General features: G+C 42.3%; 1 protein-coding gene across 7 annotated transcripts in view; it reads right to left on the minus strand.

The window, feature by feature from the left end:
• Positions 1–5352: 5352 nt before the first annotated feature.
• KDM3A (lysine demethylase 3A) overlaps positions 5353–22245 on the minus strand; it is a 52657-nt gene continuing 35764 nt past the window's right edge. For 5 of the 7 annotated variants that reach the window (XM_003124935.7, XM_005662401.4, XM_013995985.3 and 2 more), the window contains 14 exons: positions 21275–21427; positions 20918–21013; positions 20418–20545; positions 18582–18777; positions 17390–17562; positions 16767–17003; positions 15290–15461; positions 12447–12534; positions 11503–11633; positions 8058–8177; positions 7841–7980; positions 7015–7191; positions 6797–6931; positions 5353–6063 (listed from right to left, as the gene is read on the minus strand). In XM_003124935.7, the coding sequence (XP_003124983.4) occupies positions 5983–6063; positions 6797–6931; positions 7015–7191; positions 7841–7980; positions 8058–8177; positions 11503–11633; positions 12447–12534; positions 15290–15461; positions 16767–17003; positions 17390–17562; positions 18582–18777; positions 20418–20545; positions 20918–21013; positions 21275–21427 (2027 nt within the window). In that variant the 3' untranslated portion in view covers positions 5353–5982. The remainder of the gene's footprint in view (positions 6064–6796; positions 6932–7014; positions 7192–7840; positions 7981–8057; positions 8178–11502; positions 11634–12446; positions 12535–15289; positions 15462–16766; positions 17004–17389; positions 17563–18581; positions 18778–20417; positions 20546–20917; positions 21014–21274; positions 21428–22245) is intronic. The other 2 variants (XR_014841513.1, XR_014841514.1) reach the window with 1 other exon arrangement.

The following is a 22245-nucleotide window of genomic DNA, read 5'->3' on the forward strand; positions in this document are numbered from 1 at the left end:
GCCTTAGCCTGGATCATAAGTAGGCTAAACAGTAGGTATGTGCTTCTGAATCTGGTCATCCGGTGACAAGTACATTTTCAGTATTGTCCATTGGTCCAGCTCTTTTCATCATGACAACAGTGTATTTAATTAATGCTGACTATCTTGCTGCATCACCGATTTACTTCTTATTTTTTCTTTTTAGGGCCGTACTAGCAGCATATGGAGGTTCCCAGGCTAGGGGTCCAATCAGCGCTACAGCTGCCAGCCTACACCACAGCCACAGCAATGCCAGATCCTTAACCCACTGAGCAAGGCCAGGAATTGAACTGGCAACCTTCTGGTTCCTACAGATTCGTTTCCTCTGCACCATGAAGGTAACTCCTACTTCTTATTCGTCAAGATGGTTGAGATCATCAATTGCCAAAGTCCTAACTCGCATGTGATGCCCATTATGGTCTGCCACCTTCATGCTGGGCAGTTATCTTAGGTTTTATCTCATGAGTAATTGCCTTCCTCTTCTCCCCACCAGAAGCAGCAGACACCAGTGGCATTTTGTAGATATCCCAGAATGTGAAAGCATAAACCACAATATATAATACACTAGCAACACAGTACACTCAAGAGTATCAACTGTTTACCTTCGTGATCATATGGCTTACAGGGAGCTGTCAACATCCACTTCTAATTAAAAAACTCTCAACAGGAGTTCTCGTCATAGCTCAGTGGAAACGAATCTGACTAGCATCCCTGAGGATGCAGGTTCAATCCCTGGCGGATCTGGTGTTGCTGTGGCTGTGGTGTAGGCCAACAGCTATAGCTCTAATTCGACCCCTAGCCTGGGAACCTCCATATGCCACAGGTGCAGCCCTAAAACAAACAAACAAAAAACCACTAAATGCATTGTTAAAAACATTCCTACGGCAGGTTCTCACTGATGAAGTGTTTCTACTAAACATTTTTAAAGATTACTATATATACATTTAGAGCTGTAAATTCCCATCCGTTATAACGGAATTCCACCATTTTTTAAGGGTTGTATTTTTTACTACTCAGTTCCAAATATCTCGTTTCCATTCTGATTTCTTGATTGAATTACTTAGAAGTATGCAGCTTAATTTTTCAACATTTAAGGATTTTGTAGTTATCTTTGTTTCCATTGTCACCATAGAACTTATTCTTTAATATGATTTCAACGTGTATACTCCTTTGAAAGTTGCATTTGCTTTTTGGGCAGTGCATAGTGGTTCTTGGTGAATAATCAATGTGCACTTGCATGTATATTTTGTAGTCATTGGCTTTGGTGTTTGGTTTTTCTTTTTTTCTTTCTAGGGCCGCACCTGCAGCATATGGAGGCTCCCAGGCTAGGGGCGAATTCAGAGCTGTAGCCACCAGCAATGAGGAATCTGAGCAGCATCTTTGATCTACACCACAGCTCACAGCAACACTGGATCCTTTACCCACTGAGCAAAGCCAGGGATGGAACCCACATCCTCATGGTTCCTAGTCAGATTGTTTCTGCTGTGCCATGATGGGAACTCCCCAGTTCAATTATTTTATATCTGTATTGGTTTCATGTCTGTTTATTATATCAATTACAGAAACAGGAGGGTTAGAATCTCCCAACTATGACTGTGAATTTGTTTTCTCCCTTAATTCTGTCAAATTTTGCCTCATATTACTTTAAAGCTCTGCTAATTAGGTACATACCTCCTTAGGATTATTCTATCTTCCTGCTGAACTGATCCTTTTATGATTGTGAAAACTTCTTCTCTGGTAAAACCCTATCTTAAAATCACTTTGGCTTTAATATAGCCATATTTGCTTTCATTGATTAGTGTCTGCATGATATAACTTTTTCCATGCTTTGTTTTTAACTTACAATCTGTATCTTTTTTTTTTTTTTTTTTGCCAGAACCCACGCCAAATATAAGTTCCCAGATGAGGGACTGAACCTGAGCCGCAGCAGTGACCTACACCACAACTGCGGCAACCAACGTCGATCCTTTAACCCACTGCACCAGGCCAGGGATAGAATACCCATCTCCACAGTGAGCAAGATCCTTAATCCACTGCACCATAGCAGGCACTCCCAAACTATATCTTTTATAAATAGCATATAGTCTCTTATTTAATCCAGTCAGACCATTTTTATCTTACAGTTAGAGCATAGGTACCCCTACTTTCTGAATGTTCGCTTTACACCACTTCACTTTTATGAAACACCTACATCAGTACCTGTTTTTGCTAACTAAAAAATCTGAGGAAGATTTTTGCTTTCATTAAAAAAAAAAAAAAAAAAAATAGACTTCCCTTCGTGGCTCAGTGGTTAACAAATCTGCTAGGATCCATGAGAATGCAGGTTCGATCCCTTGCCTTGCTCAGTGTGTTAAGGCTCTGGTGTTGCCGTGAGCTGTGGTGTAGGCTGGCAGCTGCAGCTCCGATTAGACCCCTAGCCTGGGAACCTCCATATGCTATGTGTGCAGCCCTAAAAAGCAAAAAAAAAAAATAAATAAAATAAACTGTGTGCTTTATGCCAATTCATTTTGTGCATCTGCTAGCAAGATGTGTCCTAAGATAACTGCTGCTGTGCTTGTGAAAGGTTTCAGAAGAAACTTGTACTTTTGATACTTTTGAATAGTAGGGGAAACCTGTATTTAGAAAAATTGCACTTCTTCCTTCTTTCCTGCCCTTTTAATCAATTAAAAGTAAGAATGCCATTTTCTCATTCAACTTTAAAGGCTTTTCCTATTTGGAGTTAATATTTATTTTGGTTAAAATATACATAATACAAAATTGGCCAATTTAATCATTTTTAAGTGTACAATTCAGTGGTAAGAAGAGCATTTACAATGTTGTACAACCATCACCATCTATCTCCAGAAAGTGTTCTATTATCCCAAATAGAAACCCTGTACCCATTTAACAGTAATTTCTATTTCCCTTCCTCTAAGCCCCGGTAACCATCCTTCTACTTTCAATATCTATGAAACTTGACTGTTCTGGGAATACAACTGTTCCTCATGTAAGTGGCATCATACAATATTTGTCCTTGTGTGAAATAATCTGCCTTACTTAGAGTATTTTCAAGATTTGTTCACGTTGTAGCATGTGCCAGAATTTTTTTCAAGACTGAAAAATATTCCATGATATGCATATGCCACATTTTTATCCATTCACCTGTTGGGTTATTTCCACCTTTTGACTCTTGTCAATAATGCTGCTATTGAACACAAGTGTACAAGTATCTGCTTGAATCCTTGTTTTCAATTCTTTTGAAGATAAACCTAGGAGTGGAATTGCTGGATCATATATTCTATGTTTAACTTTTTGAGGAACTTTATCCAGACTTGGAAAAATATCATTCCACTATTGCTTAAGTTTATATAGAAATTTACAACTTCCCTCATACATCATTTTTTCTTGCATGTTGTGGGTTAATTTTCATTTCTAAGGATATTCATTCTTTTCTTTTTTTTTAGGGCCACACTAGCAGTATATGGCGATTTCCAGGCTAGGGGTCAAATCAGAGCTGTAGCCGCTGGCCTACACCACAGCCATGTCTGAGACCTACATCATAGCTCTTGGCAATGCCGGATCCTTAACCCACTGAGCAAGGCCAAAGATCGAACTTGCGTCCTCATGGATGCTAGTCAGATGCATTTCCGCGGAGCCACGATGGGAACTCCCCTAAGGATATTCTTAAAAGGTCCTTCAGCAAGGGCCTGAAAAGAAACTCTGGTTTTTAATCTGAAAATGTCAGTAAAGAACAGGGGAGATAACTCTGCCGTGTCTAGACTTATTTTCAACCGTGTTCTCTGGCACAGTCAGAGTGGCACCTACTTTCTTGACTCGCACTGCTGCTGTTAGGAAGCCAGCTGGTAGTCTGTCATGTTTTGAAGATCAGGATCCCCATTCCGGATCTTTTAAGAGCCTATTTTGTTTGAGGTCCTCTTTTCACTTAGTGCTACGTCCCACACAGGTGTGGGTGTTTTATTTACCTTGCTTGATTTCATTGGCCTTCTTCAATCTGATGACATGTTGCTGGTACCAAGAAAACTCCAGTCTCAGCATGTCACCCTCCCTCGCTACTCTCTCAGTTCCCTGTCACTGACTATCAAACCTGTACTTTTCTCTTTATAAATTCACACTTCTTTACAGCCTCCTGTTACTCAACAGTGTATTGTGTATTTTTACCAATCTTCCAATTTGTAAAAAGAACTTTTTTCTGCTGCTTACTTCATCTGCCGAATTTCTGATTTTAACCATCATGTCTCATTTCTGTTAGTTCTATTTAGCTTCTTTCCAAATCTGGTGAATTCTGAAAATCTCATTCTTTCATTATATTGCTATGCTCTCATTTCTATAGGCATATTAAAGACATTTCAGAATATAAAGTAAGTACTGGATCATTCCAGAACCTACAAAGTTTGTAGGTTTAATATGGCAATTTTCAGGTTTGCATTGACTCTTGCACATGGTGGCTTTCAGTTTTATATTTGTTGGTACAGTGCATTTGAGTGTGAATAAAAGTCTGGAACTATCTGTGGGACTCCGTTGAGGGCTGGTTTGAGGGTCATTTCCTCTAAAAAGAACTGAAGTTTTCCTCTTCTTTTAGCTATTGGAGATTTCCAATTAACAGTGCCAGTTCTAGATCCACAACTGTATAAAGGAGCTTCTGATAAGAAATTCCCAGGGAAGATACTTCCCTCTAAGATGGGTAGATAGTTATTCTTTTCAGAAAAGTTTATGTTTTTGAAAGTTCATCCATTAACTTTGGCTTGAAGTGGGTTGGCATCAGGCAGGGATCTTTGACCTCCTACTCTGAACTCACAGGTAAAACCTAGGTTCTAGACCTTGTCTACACTACTTGATTTCAATTTAATTCCTTTTAATACAGCTAGAGCTGTCTAGGAGAATCACTGCGCTATAGAAATAGAAAGGTGGCTTCTTTATGAATTTTCTTCCTTCACAGAAATGATTATTTTCAATACCACTGTTTGAAAACTTCTAATAATTTCATTTTGTAAATTCTTAAATTATGAATGGCTAGAAGAGAGACAAAGTATTTCAATCTCTTACCTTTTTAGAACCATTTAACCAGTCACTATTTGGGTTTTTTGGTTCATTCTCACGTCTAAGGGTAGTTAAACTGTGGTGTTTCTTTACAAAAGTGTGAGAGCAGTTTCCACTTGGCTGGGGAGAAACTTGTTTCCATATTAGCATTGTAATAATCACTCAGAAATCACTACAGCATTGAATTTCTGTGCTTTTAAGACGAGTTCCTGGAGCAAACTCTTATACCTGTAACATTCGATGAAAGGTGTATTGAATCTACAACCAGAGATAATGCCAATAAACTGAGTCAAAACATTATATGAATACTTTAATGCAAAATGCTTAACACTTAAAATTAGCAAAGCTTCATTTAAATTAAAACTCCATTTGACTAAAGATGGTTAACCCCAAGAATTGCACAGTAGTTGATTTCTGCTATATAATGCCAGTCCTAATGCTATACAGTAAGCACTGCTTTGCTGGCGGTCGTTTCCTCCACTGCTCTTCTGAACCCTAAGGGGTGGGGGAGAGGGTACGCAGACAGACACACAACAAAACGCAACCCAAATAAACTGCGCAGTGATTCCTAATCGTTATAACCCATCTGACGAAGCTGTCAGATCAAACAGCCGGGGAACAACTGCAGGTGGTTTCCAGAGCTGATAAGAGGTTTCGTTTTTACGGCTTGGTAGAAGCTCTGCACTGGGTGAGCAGTCACAGTTTAAGGATGCATGTTCTGTAAATAGTTACTACATATACACATTTAGTGTCTGTAAACACTAGAAATATACATTAGACAGAGTACCCTTACCAGGTGGGTACAGTTTAAAAAAGAAGATGAGGTAACATGAATCTCAAAGTCCACAGGAATCCTGCCTGAAGAGTTTGAACAGCTGCCAGTAATTCACTTCCAATGTGCAGGGGGGTTATGCGCCTCTGGGACCCCTAGGGTTTGCCAAAACTGGATTCACTGGCTTTCAGCATAGCAACCGCATCTTTCACTGCGTGGTAGATAACATTCTTCACCTGAAAGGAGGAGAGAAAATGTGGTCAGTTTACCATTAACTCGAAAATCTGTGGCTAAGAATAAACTTCCCCCTACCAATTTTATAACCATTTAAAACTCAAAATTCAATATGAAGTGTTAATAACAGCTGAAAGGCTATTTAGGGCTCCTTGCTAGTATTTCATACACATTTTAAACCCAGGCCGCCTTTGAAAAACTTTTCCCCTCCATAGGCTTTGATCGCACATGGCCCTGCCCCCAGTGAGTGCGGGGAGAAGCAAGTCCCAGGGTATAACTCTAGTTTCCAGAGTTTCTTTACTGCCCTGGTTTCCCACATTATATAATTCACTAAGGAAAGCCTCTAAAGACCCCACTCTCTGAGACCCTCTTTGGACTGCAGAGACTCTGCTCTACTCTCCCCAAGGCTGAGAACACTATAGCACTAAAGGTCTTTGATCAAGACCCCTGTCTGGCAGCTGAGCCACAATCCCAAGTCAGACCTAGTCATTTTCAAGACTAAAGCCTTTCTTTGGGGGCACAGCCCCTTACAAAGTCTAAACAATATCAAACCAAAATGAGATTTTGTGTTTATTCCTCCTTTGCCTAAGTGGATGGTAGACCTAGATAGAAAGCCAGTTCATCAACTCACCGTACTGAGCATGATATGGCCAAATGCACTGATTATTTTTATAAGGTCAGTAATGGGCCATGAAGCCAGGATCAGAGAATGCCAGGAATCAGTGCTATTTTTACCTGTAATTTATCTTCATGATTCGTATGAGTCTGTGACAGATAGCGGAATTCCTGAGTGAGCCAGAAGCAGTGTTTAACATGCTCTGGAGAAACGAAATCTTCAGCCACTTTGATACAACTATATAAGTTATGAACCTGGAAAGTGACAAACCACATCAGTTAACACGTGCAAAAGTTTACAGTGTAAAGAGAATAAAGAATAAAGGAATGGTTCTTGCCTGATGTGGAGCTCCTGCTGGGATAAATACCACATCTCCAAGAAACTGCACAATAGCCCAGCCTTGAACTTCATACTCTTGATGAAGACGCTTTCTTAATGATCGGTCTAAATACCAGCTCTGATCATGAATGGGATCGTGATCTGCAGGGTTTTCCTGACCTTGCTCCTCTGATACCTGGAACACATACAAAATGTTATGAAACTGAGCAACAGGCTGAGGCTCAGGGAAGACATTTTGCCCCCCCCTGAACAGTGTGGGTGGCCACGAAATGTCAGGCCTCCTTGAATACACGCTCCTGATGGCAGAAAGAGACCAACAGTAGTCGAAGACATTAACAAAATGAAGCAAGAGAAGAATGAAGGGAAATGTGGCTTGCCTTATGTCATTTCCTATAAATCATGACTAGCAGAGTCTTTTTTTGTTTGTTTTTTTGGCTGCACCCACGGCATGTGGAAGTTCCCAGGCCAGGGACTGAACCCTCACCACAGCAGCAACCCTAGTAGCCACAGTGACAATGCCAGATACTTAACCTGCTGTGCCACATGGGAACTCCCAAAGGGATTAACCTTGAGCACAAAAATCTCCAAATGCACTCACTATAACATAAGACAAGACATAAATAAGAAAAAAGCCAAGTCCCCCTCTGTTCAGAGGGGTGAGCCTAATCATCTAGAAATCACTGTTCCTTAGCAACCAGCCTCAGACTATCCAATCTGAGATGCACAGACTTAACTTCTGAGGTTGTGATTATTCCCCAGTAACCGGGTCAGTTCTTGACACGTAGTAATTGATAATCCTGCATGCCACAGGGTAAGGAGCACACCTTTTTAAGAAATTCTCTTATCTTCTCTGTGTCTTTAGCAGCATATATGTGCCAGAGGGCTCCTGGTTTCTCTTTTCCTTCAATAAATCTCTTTATTGTGAGTTCATCAGAATCTCCATCTTGGATGGTTTTAAGGACTTCTGCAACAAAAAGAGCAAATATCAGACCACATGTTCTAGTTCAGAGAGAAAGCTCCACTTTCAGGCTCAGCACCTACCTTCCTCTTGGTCACACTGTCCTTTAGGAATCCCCACATAGACCATGACATTCGCTGCATCAGATACATCTAAATGAAGATTTGTTGTTCCGTATTTCCGATCTTCTGGTGTAATTAATCCTTCAAACAGAAAATGCCTTAGATTTACTGGGACAGCAAAGGCTGACAGTTTTTCCCACTCCCTGGGATAATGGTCACAAAATTTAAAAGCTGCCTTTCTAGTCATGTACAAATAACACAATCATATTAAACATGAAATTATTTCATCTTTCTAACTTTGCAAAGAATCTCTTATTAACTAATTACAAAAATTAAAAACAAAAAACAATTTCTAATACTAGGACAGGTGACAGGCAAAATACAAGTTGTTTCTGGTGACAGGCAAAATACAAGTTTTCTCCTTCTGAGAACTGAAAATCTTAGATGAAATTACTAAATTTTTTTCAATGAGTCAATATGCTGGCAAGAAAGAAAGCTAAAGCTAGAAAGTGTAGCCAAAAAAAAAAAAAAAAAAAAAAGAAAGAAAAAAGAAAAAAAACGAAAGAGGTGAGCCGGAACACAAGGTCCATGCTGGTGCTCAGTATTAAGACTCTGATCTCTCACCCCAGAAGGCCCACTTTGTTCAGTATTGACCTTGAAGCTTGGATGCCCATCCTGACATGAGGACACTGCTTCCTGAATGGGCAGCACAGAGAAGCATGGCCGGTGGTGGGCGAGCCAAGGTGGTTTTCTAACCTGCCTGGCCCTTAAACAACCCTGTCTTCTTTGGAGGCCAAGGAATTTCTCTCTGTAGTTTGCAGGCCTGTGGTTTTATGAGCAGAGGGTACCTTATAATTTCAATCTGGGATCAAGGCCCTAGGGCCTTGCTGTGCTTTCCTTTCCTTGCAGTTTGCTGAAGTATCAGATTTATATTGGGCAAAAATCACAGGATAAATGAGATTTTCTTTACTATGGAAAAGGAAAAATATAAAGGGAAGAAACAGTGAAACAATTATGGAAAAAAAAAATGATGCCCTTTGTAACTAGGTGATGAATATATGGGAAGTCACTGTACTAGGCTCTCAAGTTCTCAGTGCATTTGGAAAATTTCCCCCCCCCCTTTTTTTTTCTTTTTAGGGCCGCTCTTGCGGCAGATGGAGGTTCCCAGGCTAGGGGTCTAATCAGAGATACAGCTGCCGGCCTACACCACAGCCACAGCAACACAGGATCCGAGCCGTGTCTGTGACCTACAGCACAGCTCATGGCAACGCTGGATCCCTAACCCACTGAGCGAGACGGGGATTGGACCCGCAACCTCATGGTTCCTAGTCAGATTCTTTTCTGCTGTGTCACGACAGGAACGCCTAGAAAATATTTCTATAATGAAAAGTAAAAATATAAAATCTAAAAAAAACAAAGCAGTTAACATGACAGAAGACCAATAAATGGAAATAACAGTTATTTCATGGGACATGGACAACATGGATAAAGATCCAAAAGTTTGATTCTATTTACTTTATGAAACTCAAAAATGATTAAAAACTGAAAAGGTATTTTGCAGGAATACAAATATGTATGTTAAAACTAGAAATGTAAGGATATGATAAACACAAACTTCAGGATGCTTTGTTAACACTGGGGGCAGAAGGAAGGAGATGAAACTGGGACAGGAGTCGGGAAAAGGAAAAGATCTCAGAGCCTCATCAGAAGCTGCCTGCTGGTTTGGCTAGTGCCAAACAGTGAAAAGAGCTGTGCAAAACAGGAAGAAAGGGACCTCTACCCAGCCTTCAGCCCAAAGCCCCTTCCAGTCCTAGCAATGGGTGACTGCACATTGATAAAACCAATCTCTAAACGGAGAGAGCCTCTAACACAGATGGAACCAAAAGCAATGGTCCCAGGGAAAGGATTCCCAGAAAAAAAAGAAAATCCTGAAACAAAACACACCATGGTCTTTTATGAAAGGAACATAAGCTGATACAGTAAGGGTGCTGTGGCAGAGCCCTGGGGCTGGAGGTAGGCTCCAGCCTGGAAATTAGTGGCAGCCCCAGACCTGCCACTCTCTGCCCCTTGGATATGTGATCAGGTCAATGTCCCCCCTATCCTCTTGAAGTCCTGCTTCCCGTTTGTAAAACTAGTGGAGCTGGAGAGAGGCCAACCCTACGCTCTTTCCAAAGAGCCTTTTCTCTACTTTGAGGAGTCAGCTTAGTCACCTAACTTTTGAAAAGTGACCGCTTTTTAAATTAAATGATGTTTAAGGTATAAAGTATTTGAAAATGAACACTTTTTCACTGTTTCCATCCTGAGTGCTTACTCCAAATGGGAACAATTTTGATACTATAAAGCTATTAGAGAGTAACACTGCCATCTATCTATTGGTGTTAGGGGAAAAATACACTTGTAAAAAATATGCTGCTGTTTATTTTGCAAACATCTCAGATAACCAACCACTTCTACCCTATAAGGCTTTGAAATTTCTGTAAAGCATGGATAATCACCGTGCAACATTACACCATTTGCGTTAGTGGAAAAACGCTTCCACTTACTTAAGTTCATTATAAACCCCCACTGTGAATAGAATCGACCCGAGATCCCAGCCATCAGCTGCTCTGAGGGCTCGGGGGAGGGGAACTAAGCTAGGGAGCATGCTGCAGACCCACAACCTATGTGGAGCTCTCTAAACTGAGACCTGAAAAGCAAGGGGGCTCTGCCAGCTGGGTCCTCTCTTCCACAGACCAGGTCTCACCCTACCCCAGCAGAACTATCTTGGGCATAAAGACTGTGGGAACTTCCCAACATAAACTTCCCTCTTGGAATATTCCCTGACCTCACTTCCCTAGGCTGACTCCACCGTCACAGAAGAAATGTGGGGCTGAGGTCCAAGCCCTCGCTCCCTCTCCCCCGCACAGTGTCCGGAGAACACAGCCAAAAGACTGTCCTACCACCCTCAAGTCTGAGAGACTGGAGTTGGGATAATTATGGAAGGAAGGAATAAAATCAAAGAGATACAATTCAAAGGGTGCTTTCAGTACTAACTATGACCCACCAACACAGAACACTGCATTCAAGGAAGCAGGTGTTAAAATAGCTGAATGGTAGCAGACTAACCTAAAAGTCCAGCAACATTAAAGCAAGTAATAAAATGACAATCATGCAATGATGTACCACACAACCATTAAAAATGATCACACTAAAAACCGTAAGTGACATGCAAAGGTTTAATAATATATCATTGGGTATAAGAGAAAGTTTTTAAATGACATACGCCTTACGACTGCCACTATGAAAGGGAAATATACATACGCATGGCCAAGGGATGAAAAGAAATATGCAAAAACGTCCCGTGCTGTGTTAACAGTTAGGATCATGGATGTTTTCCATCTTTCCCTCCCCCAAAATCAATGTTCCAAACATTCTGATGTGCTTTATTTCCATAATAATTTTTTGAAGCCAGCCATTTCTTCCTTACCATAAGCATTATACATCTTGGGACCCAGATCCGGCCTAACAAAGTAGTTTGGCAGTCGTGAAGCCAAGTTCAGTTTGCCGTCTCTCCTTGTGTATTCAGGCAGTGGAATGTTGGCCATCAGATCATCAAACCTAGGACAAGGGAACCATGAATTTGCAAAATAAACTTGTGTTTCTGACACATTGTGGGATTTGCTTTTTTCCTTCTTCACCAAGACAGACAAAGTTATCTGTTCTAGTGAAGATGGAGGGAGCTATCACTAACAGTATTTAAGATCAGAGTTACAGTGGCTGTGAACAAAGACGTCTTCTTTCTCTCCCACAGCACACAGAGGTATCAAAACGACCTAGACTATTTCAGACAAAAGATTTGGGCAAAAAAAAATTTTTTTTTGTCTTTTTTAGGGCCGCACCTGTGGCATATGGAGGTTCCCAGGGTAGGGGTCTAAGAGGAGCTGTAGCCTCTGGCCTACACCAGAGCCACTGCAACGCCAGATCCGAGCCGGTCTGTAACCTACACCACAGCTCACGGCCATACCAGATCCTTAACCCACTGATCGAGGCCAGGGATCAAACCCGCGTCCTCATAGATGCTAGGCAGGTTCATTAACTGCTGAGCCATGATGGCTACTCCGGACAATAAGTTTTTGATGATAAGGTTCATTCACAAATCAAGAAAATGGACGTAGCAGTTGTGCTGTCTTGTCATCTAATGCCTTAGGCAATGACAGCACCATCTTATACCCAGAGCCAACATGTTCTTCCTGTCTCCTGCCTCCAAATCAGTGCATGCACAGTGGAGCTGGCCTCTCCCTGGAGGAGCACTACAGTGGAGGTTTTCATTAGTGAGCCAGACTTGGGTCAGTAACAAACTTCATCTCACCACGTCAAAAAGAATTTATCCTACCAAGTCAAGGACAGGATCATCCCCCCTCCCCATCTTACCTGGAGGGCATCATATCTCTAAAATCTTCTCCTGGTGGCCAGTCCTTAAGTTTCAACACCATTGGCTCTTTTTCATTTTTCAGGCGGTCTGAAAGGGAACCACAATTACTGACTTGTTACTACTCATAACTCAGAAACAGACCAAAATCAATGGCAAATTAGCACTTTAAGCCTTAACAATCCAAATAAAATTTATCTCTGCAAAATCCTCAAATCATGATACATTTAGTATATTATTTTCCTTTAATACTCCCTTCCTGCAAATTGCCAACCATGTTATTTCTACAGTGCCAAGAAATCCATTCATACCCAGGAAGCAGCAAAGGGTACGTAGCAAAATAAAGATTAGCAACTAATTTGTATTAGACCCCTATCTTTTCTAGATACTTATTAAACTGCTACTTGTCCTTTTGAGATTTCAAACACTCCCTTTTGTCCATGCCACAAAGGTGGTTTTTCAAGAGATCCAGCCTCCTGTTCTGTGTTCTAGAAGTGAACAGCTCCGCAGCTAACAAACAGCAATGCACTTTAACAATCAAAGGCCACAGATGTTCAGAAACAGGACCCATACAGCCCACTCGGCCACCGCCCCTCCGCCCCCAATCTCTCCATCTTCTGGATGATACATACAGGGTTTAGTTAGAACTACTTTCTCGTAAGAGAACAATTACCCACTGCAGGTAATGCCAAGGAACCAAGAACCAAGGAGCTCTAATTGAAAAAGATATGTTGATAATTATTAACTGCAATGACAACTATTATTCATTGCTTGCTGTATCCCAGTCTCCGCTAAGTGTTTTAACCATTTAGTCCTTGCAACAAAATCCAACACCCCAATAAGATCAGGTACTACTTAATATTCCTACTTTGGGATGAGGAAATTGAGATGCCTGAGATGAAGCAGCAGAACTGGAACTGGAACCCTGGTCTAATTTCAAACACTAAGTGTGTGTGTGTGTGTGTGTGTGTGTGTGTGTGTGTGTATTTTAATACATTTTATTGGCATATAGATGACTTACAAAGTTGTGTTAGTTTCAGGTATACGGCAAAGTAAATCAGTTATACATATATCCATTCCTTTTCAGATTCTTTTCCCATATAGGTTCTTACACAGTACTGAGTAGGTTACATTTGTACAATGTTTCATGGTCAACCAAGTACTGTCCATAATCTAGTTTAAATAGGTATCCACTCTAGGAAACAACACACACAGGAAAGCACGGGGTACAGTGTATGTTCAGCATGCCAGTGGCACAACAGTGTGGACGGTGTGCTGGTGGTCTGGGCAGCAGAATCATCAATGTGGAAAAGGCAAACTGCATAGACTCTGTGCTGCCTTAACCAGCTACAGGCATGAGGAAGTGTGGAACCCCGAAAAATCAAAGTACTCAAGCTCAAGTACACAAGTACATATCAGGAGTCAGGATTTGAACCCAGGCCTATCTGGAGAGTGCACTGTGGTAGCTGTGCCTCCCGATCCCCTTTCAAAGGACCGTCTGGGAGTTGCCATCGTGGCTTAGTGGAAACAAATCTGACTAGTATCCATGAGGACGTAGGTTTGATCCCTGGCCTTGTTTTGTGGGTTAAGAATCCGGCATTGCCATGAGCTGTTGTGTAGGTCGCAGATAAAGTTCAGATCTGGCTTTGCTGTGGCTGTGGTATAGGCCAGTGGCTACAGCTCCGATTCAACCCCTAGCCTGGGAACCTCCATAAGCTGCGGGTGCAGCACTTAAAAGAAAAGAAAAAAAAGACAGAAACAAAGGACTGGCTGCCCAGACATGGTTTTGGGGTCTGCCTTAGCTGCAGAGAGCTACCCCACAGGTCACGGCCTTCACAGGGCACCACTACCCAGAGACAGGGGGATAAAAGCCCTGACATTTCCCACTTCAGCCCAACCTGAGGCAATGAGGGGCAATGCTTGCTCCAGAACCCCCTGCCAGACTGGCTGAGATTTCACTGAGTCTGCACCACACCTGACTCCCTTTCCTACCCCATCCTGCTTCCCCCCTCTCCATTTCAGAGGTTGATCTCCAGATAACTATCCCATCTTCACATCTACATGTGGAAAGCCCATCATGCCTTATTTAAGAGTAGGCTCTACTTGTTATAAAGTTTGTTGACAATATGGGACCGTACATGTGGGTAAGGGGAAATAAAGAAGCAGGCAATTACAAGATAAAAAGTATGTCTCCAGAGAATGAGAATGATAAGTGAGCAAACTAGAATTACTCAGAGTCTAAAGAATGAACTGGCCAAATCCCAGGAGGGATGGGCGGGGGCGAGGGGGAAAGACGAGTGCCTATGCTGATGGGAATCCCAGGGTCCGGTGTGGATGTGATGTTCTCGGAAACAGTTCACCGACTGGCCAATCCACGTGAAGGGCCCCGACTCAGCTCCAGTCACAGCTGTCTTACCCCACAATCCCCCTTGCTCAGAAGACGTAGGCAGTGACCAATGTGGGTTGAGAGGACTCACATTCTCTGGCACCTTCAGGTCTACTTACCTTGTTAAACAACAATTAAAATTTTAACAAAGTAAAAAGCTAAATAAAAGCACCAGCTTTGAGTCACAAGTCCTGGCTTCTATGGGCACAAGTGGACCCACAGCATTTCTGTCACAGGACAGACAGGGAGTCACCTCAAGTCCAGATGACCCAAACCACACCTCTCTAAGGAACTACGAAGGGAACCTGGCTCAGCCCCAAAACAGAACTTAAGGGCGGGAGGAGATAAGACACTAATTGTAAACTCCAGTGTCATAAAAAATGCTCTTATTGCCACTGAAGGGCCACCGACTCCTGCAATTCCCGTGCCCACCCCGCTTCAAAGGTCTTTAATACATACTCGGAACATCTTCAAATCCATCCCAGAAGTCTCCTACTGTGGCTCCTGTGATGATTTCATTGGTTCTGCAATTAACTAGGTCAACTTCCTGATTCCCAAACTCTTTCCTGAAGGACTCGGGTTTCCAAAGTTCAGTGTTCAGTTTATGGTGCACTCCTGACACCATCACTGGCTAAGAGAAAAGAACGAAGACTTTAGTTTGAGCTTCCCCAGCCCTGTCCCCACACCCGTGGCAGCCCCTCCTCCAATAGCTGCTGATTTGTTTTTCTCTGGCTGGAATTCAGTCTCAAAGTGACTGTGGGGTCAAGGATCCCAAAGTGAAAGCTTAGCTCTCTGAGCACGCTCAGCATTTCTTGCCTTCGCCACTCAGCCCTGCTCATGTTCTGCTCTCAAACTACATTAGTGAGCTTCTAAGGGCAAGGATCACGCCTTCTGACTCCAATCCCTACTCACAGAAAACTGAGTCAAAGGCTCAAAGGCCAGGCAGGGGATGTGAGGGACAAAGGTGGCAGGAGTGCCCTGTCCTATGAAGGTGCTGCCACTGGCCTCCAGCCTGTGGCCTTGAGGTTGCCAGGTCTTTTGGCTATCCAAGACAAGCTAGAAATCCTGATCTTTACATGAAAAAACCTGATTGAAATATTGGCAACAAGTTTGCATTTTTAAAAACACTATGTAATCCAAACAAGACACTAGGGATGCAGACTGTATTCATTCTGTCACTGCCATTATGAGCAAGTCTTGTCAGAATACAGGACTGAAAACAATTTTTTTTGTTAAATGCATACTTTTTGCTACTAGCAATTCTCCAAGTCCTGGCCTTGTCTAAGAGCAAAATGTTTCTCTAGTGAGGACTTCATTTGGTCCAGAAGAGATGATAAAGATTCAGAAAACATAAATCCAAACAAGAAAGCAGAGGAGCAGGTCTACAAAGCCACGCATGCATCTCCTAAACCAGCAACCAATATGGAGCATCGCTGCCCTTGAAAGCAGGCCCCTTCCCTTGGGGGACTACACACCAATTCCAGGACAATACCACACGGCTCAGGACCACCTAAAAGGGCCTCAACACAAAGGTTCTAATTCATGCAGGAGAGATGCCGGATTTTTACCCAGTTTTTGTCTAATCCCCCAAACCACACTGGCCTTAGTCACACTCCCACTTCTCCTAGCGAGGGTTAGCACACCAGAATCATGCAGCCCAGAACGCTCTCATCAAAAACCTGAGGAGGACTGGTCAGAAGCCATCAAAACCTCACTGGAAAATGCAGCTCAGGAATACATGCTGCAAAATAAGACTCAGAGCCATACTCTGCACTCTAGTTATATTTACCCTAAACATTCAAGTACAGTAAAAGAAATACAGTATATAGCATCTATAACCTGGAGGAGGGGCCGGAGGTGGGGTGGGGTTATCAGAAGTGTTCTAAAAGCACCAGAAGGGGATCCGAGCGGGCTGGGCAGCAGGAGCCTCTCTTACCTGCCCCTGTTTCCAGCACTCCCTAAACACATTCCAGTTGCTCTTGTTGTTGGGATCTTGCAGGCACAGCAGGCGATTATCACACAGCCAGTAGTGAGGGGTGTCAAAGCCCAGGATGCTGGGCTTAATAGTCAGTCCTTGAGGCCTCTTTGACAAATCAGAGCAAGTCTTATTTTGCACCAAAGAGGCAAAGATGTCATCAAGGATTTTTGGTGTATTCTTGAGTCCATTTTCTGTCTGAATTTGAAAAAGAGCACAAGTCTTAAGTATGTTGTTCCCTACCATCAAAGAACGCATTCCTCCAACGGCAGAATGAGCAAACACTACACATTCAGGAAGAAGTCCAAGCCGGGACCCTCAGGGAGCTAAGTCCTCTTCCTCTACCCAACATCACAGCTCTCAGAAGTGGGTTCAGGAAAAGGTGTTAATGGGAGAAAATGACCCAGCCCAGAATTATAATCCTGCGAAGCCCACCTGCCGATGAAACAGCCTTCGGTATCCACGAAGGAACACATGGGACTCACAGTTGCCTTTCTACTTTCCGTTTCAATTTCCCTAGTCTCTTCCTATTCTGACTATTCATCTTTTTAAGGTGGAGCATAAACAATAAAAGAAACACGTACCTTTCCTGTAGAGGAATTCAAGAGATTTCGCAGGAAACCAGAATTGTTGTTGCTTACAGGTGTCAAAATTGTGCTGTTAAAGGTGTGGAGGACTGTGCTAGATTTGCTCAAGGGGGGGAGGGGTGGAAGGCATTTGATTTCATTCTTTAAAATTGGCATCGTTGGCTGTTTTTCTAAAAACAAAACCAAAAACATCCAGATGGAAAAGCATTCTGAGGCAAATCCCTTCCTCACTAGTTGTCTATTAATAGAATTACTTGGAACTTGGTTTTCATTTACTAGAACCAAAAAACGTAAGAGGATAAAAACTAATGACATTATTGATATGGACAAGGATTTCTAAGTGCTATTAAAATACACACACACACACACACACACACACACACACACACACACCTCCAATATCTAAGGTGATACCATGGTAAACAGTATTTTTTGTTTGTTCCTACTATATAAAATACAATTGTTTTTTGTAAATTAACATTGTAACTATTAACCCTGACAGATATGCTTATAAATATATTCTCTTAGATTTTTCACATGTATAATTAAATTGTTTACAAAAATCAACAGTTTTATTTTTTTTTCCCCATCCTAGCTTTGTTTGCCTTACTGCAACAGCCAGACTACAGCACATTTAATAAAATAGTGAGAGCAGGTATCTTAAGGAAACTGTTAAAAATATTCAACCAATTAAAAAATTCAATCATTATTATGATGTTTGCTATTAGTTTTACTGTAGAAATTCCTAAGATTAAGGATATTCCCTTCCATTCCTTATTTAAGGTTTCTTAAAAAATTATAAATAGGTATTGAATTTTATTCTTTTTGTGACTCCTCACATGACCCTTACCCCACTTTTTTAATTTTAAAACTACACCTTGGAGTCCCCTTTGGCGCAGCAGGTCAAGAATTTGGCATCGCCACTGCAGCAGTTTGGGTTGCTCCTGTGACATGGGTTCAATCCCTGGCCCAAGAATTTCCAGTCTATCAATCAGCAAAAGTTCTCCTTTCTGGTGATGCACTTTGAAAACACTTGCATCTGTGTCAGGTCACGGGATAACTACAGGGAACCACGTTCCATTCCCCATGACCTCTAGCCACTCTGTTTTCACAACAACCGGGGCTGCCAGGTCCCTCTGGGGACAGATGCAAGTTCTCCAGAACCAGTAGGAAAGCAAGAAACACTCACCCTTGTTTTCTTTGTTGACATTCCCGCTGGTCAGGTCTGCCAGCCAGTTCAAAGGAGAGGTGCTGGCTGGACAGGCAGGCTTCACGCTGTTGGCGGGCTTGGAGGCAGCTTCCCCACCCACAGCCGCTGGTTCCAACGCTGAGGGATTCTGTGGGGGCACGGCACCAAGAGTCGATTTTTCTCCAGCTAAGGAAGTCTGTGGTGAAAATAAAAGGAGACTTTTACATGAGCTGAAAAACTGTATTTCCCCTTTCTTCTCTCCTCCCCTAACTGCTCACCACCAAGAGATAAATATCCAAAACATTACAACTGCAGTAATTCCGCAATAATAGAGCAGAACTGTAATGTAAGAGGGATTTTAATTTTTGCCTTCTAAGAATTATAGTTCCCCTATGAACTCACCCCAGTGTCCTGAACAGGCACTCACAACCTGGTGGCTGAGTGAGGGACTGAATAAATGAGGCGGCGGGGGTGGGGGGGGTGGGGGGGGCAACACAGCTGTGAATTAGAAGGAAATGGGATGCAGAAAAAAAGAAAATGCTCTTCTGATTTAGGACAAGGTAGGAGTCTTTAAAGTGTGAGGAACAGCCTTTAAAAGACTGCAAACATAAACTGGGGGGAAAAAAACCAACACTGGACAGAACGTATCACTTATATTTCTGTTACTTAAAAAACTGGTCTGACAACTCAGCTATTGAGTTTACACACACATATTAAGAAGGAAAAAAAAATAGTCACACTCCTACTGTGGTCCTGGCCCTTGCTTTACATGTGATACAAACATGTGATGCCCAATGACCAGTATTGTTTATTATTTCTCTACTGAGAGGAAGCTGACATTCATCTGAGCTGAACTTATGCAACTAGAAAACGGCAAGAAAAGAATTCTGATTCCAAAGATCACAATTCTTCTACCTGTGCTGCCCCTGATACACAGCTTTATGAAAATGTAAAATAATTGTTAAAAGCGACGTGGGATGAAGATTACTGGGGTGAAGAAGAGAAAGGAGACAGTGGGGAGGAAAATGTGATGGTGCCACCGGTGAAGGAAAAGGCCTCAAGCACTAAGCAAATGTACATTTTTTCACTTTGAGTGATAGCTACAAAAAGGTTCATTTCAATAGTATTTCCTTCAATTCTTCATATATATAGATAAAATATATTCAGTAATTTATTTTAAAGCTTATCTGAATAATTTTAACTCTATAAAACATGAGATTTTTTTTTTTTTGGTCTTTTTAGGGCCACACCCATGGCATATGGAGATTCTCAGGCTAGGGGCTGAATTGGAGCTACAGCTGCTGGCTTATACCACAGCCACAGCGATGCCAGATCTGAGCCATGTCTGTGACCTACACCACAGCTCACAGCAATGCCAGATCTGAGCCATGTCCGTGACCTACACCATAGCTCACAGCAATGCCGGACCCTTAACCCACTAAGTGAGGCCAGGGATTGAACCCACAACCTCATGGATCCTAGTCGGATTCGTTTTGCTGCACCATGATGGGAAGTCCTGAGAAGTTTAAAAAAAAAAAAAATACCCATACAAAATTCACAGCAGCTTATAGGTAGACCATATATAATAGAAGAGGATTTTCCTTTTTCAAGGAACAAAAATTAAAACCTACTAAAAGAGGCTACAGATGAGGTCCACAAAAATAATGTGAAAATTGAGAATGGGCTTATGAAATGTCACATGAAACATGAATTTATCTCTTTCCACCCACAGCTCTCCCCATGTTCCTTTCAAATATATTATATAAATCCTTGGGTTATTTGAAAACAGAGAGACAACAATCACAAGGATGGTAAATCTAGCATAGACAGTAATACCTGTTTTATGTCTTCCTTTGAGGCTGGCTTTGAAAAGAGTTTGAATTGCCTGTTTGAACAGGGACAATTTGCCTTTATTCCCCATTTTGCTCTTACAGAATGAACAATGTCTCCAACATCATAGAGGGCTAAAAAAAGGGCACAGGCAAACATCTGAACAAGGATATTAGGTACTTTCAACCTCAACATTACAACGCAGAAGCTGCTATTTCCAAAAGGAGAACTTTTTTTCGCATAATACTCTAAGGGGCTTACATTCCCTCCTTTTCTTCCTAAGTATGCCTTCCCCCAAAAGTGCCATTTCCTTTCCTACAAAATTATTTACAAGGCCTTTATCAAAAAGTTTGGGGACAGTATTTAATAATTATTTCTGGATAATTTATGGTACATACTAAAATAAAGTTAGAAAGTAATTATACTCCATAAAGTAACCAAACTAGCAGCCCCTATGAGCTAACCAAAACAGGGGAAAAAGAAAATCGTTACGCCCCATGAGGTACCTTTTCCAGGAATGATCTGTGTAGGCATGAGGTTCTCTGGTTCATGTATCTGACTCTTCACACATCTCAACCAAGAGAAAGTCTTGTAGGCAGCACCTGCAAATAACTGATTTGTAGTAACTGCTCTTCACGGACTCTGGCCCCAAAAGCTTCAGAAATCCATCAGCCACAAATCAATGAAAGGCTTTTTTTTTCTGGCTGCAGCTACAGCAAATGGACGTTCCAGGGCCAGGGATCAAACCAGAGCCGAAGCAGTGACAATGCTGCGTAGTTATGCTGTAGGCCACCAGGGAAGTCCAGTGAAAGGCTTAATTTAGGAGTACAAGGGGCTTGGAGAAGAATCAAGTCAGTTCTCACCCTGTTGGCAATTTTTCCTCTTCATCCGATAGCAATCCACACACACTCCAAACCCACACCGAGGACACACCCAGTGCAAGTTGAAGATGGTGGTGTCACACACGTCACACATTTCTCTAACACCTTTGACAGCTCGCTTCCAAGCAACCTGTCCTGCAAAAATCAATAAATCACTTAGTCTAGGGGAGGTAAAGGCTTCTGAAATAAAACACGAAGAGGGAAGGGAGCTGGTGTCATTCTTCTCTCACCAGAGTTCCCACTAACTGTTCAGCCTCCAGAGCCCATCTCAAATGCCTCCCTGGCCATGAAGCTCTCCTGGACTCCATCAGCACTCCTATCAACTTGTATTTGTACTTCAGACTCAGACCTCTCACAGTATACAGCCAGGTACAGTTTTACTTCCCTCTGGCAAACCCAACTCTGTGCAAGCAGAACCCGTGCTCCTGGGCCCTACCTAGGCATCCCCGCTCCCGCTCCCACCCCGGAGCTCTGCACACTGCTGGCGTGTATGTACTTAGGACCGCTGAGTACATCAATGAAAAAAGCAGCAGTGGTTACACAGCTGGAGTTCAGATACAGCTATAAGAGAGCAGTGGTTCTTGACCTTCTGCATCATGAGACTCTTTGAGACTATAAAGGCAGCATGGATCACGCCTTCTCCAAAGGAAAAAAAACGGACTCAGATACACAAACCCAAACTTCAGCAGAGTATCAGGTAACTGATTCACAGGTGCCCTAAGTCTACTCAGGCCATTAAAAACCCCAGGGCGTGTGAAGAACCTGGATGGAGCAGCTGAGCTGGGTTCCTCCTCTCACATTTCTTGACTTATCAGTCTCTACTACCCCAACAAAACAGAGTGCTTCTAAAGCTGCTCTTCACGTCAGGAGGACTGCGGCTACTCTGGCTTCCCACCTAGCTCTGAATTTCTGCTCCTGGGAATGCCCCAGTTCCCATTCCTTGGACATAATAG

This window comes from Sus scrofa, chromosome 3 (assembly GCF_054392235.1).
Source record: "Sus scrofa isolate SSC_HxYL_T2T_F1_AM1 chromosome 3, Sscrofa_HxYL_maternal_Yorkshire_Landrace_v2.0, whole genome shotgun sequence".
NCBI lineage: Eukaryota > Metazoa > Chordata > Mammalia > Artiodactyla > Suidae > Sus > Sus scrofa.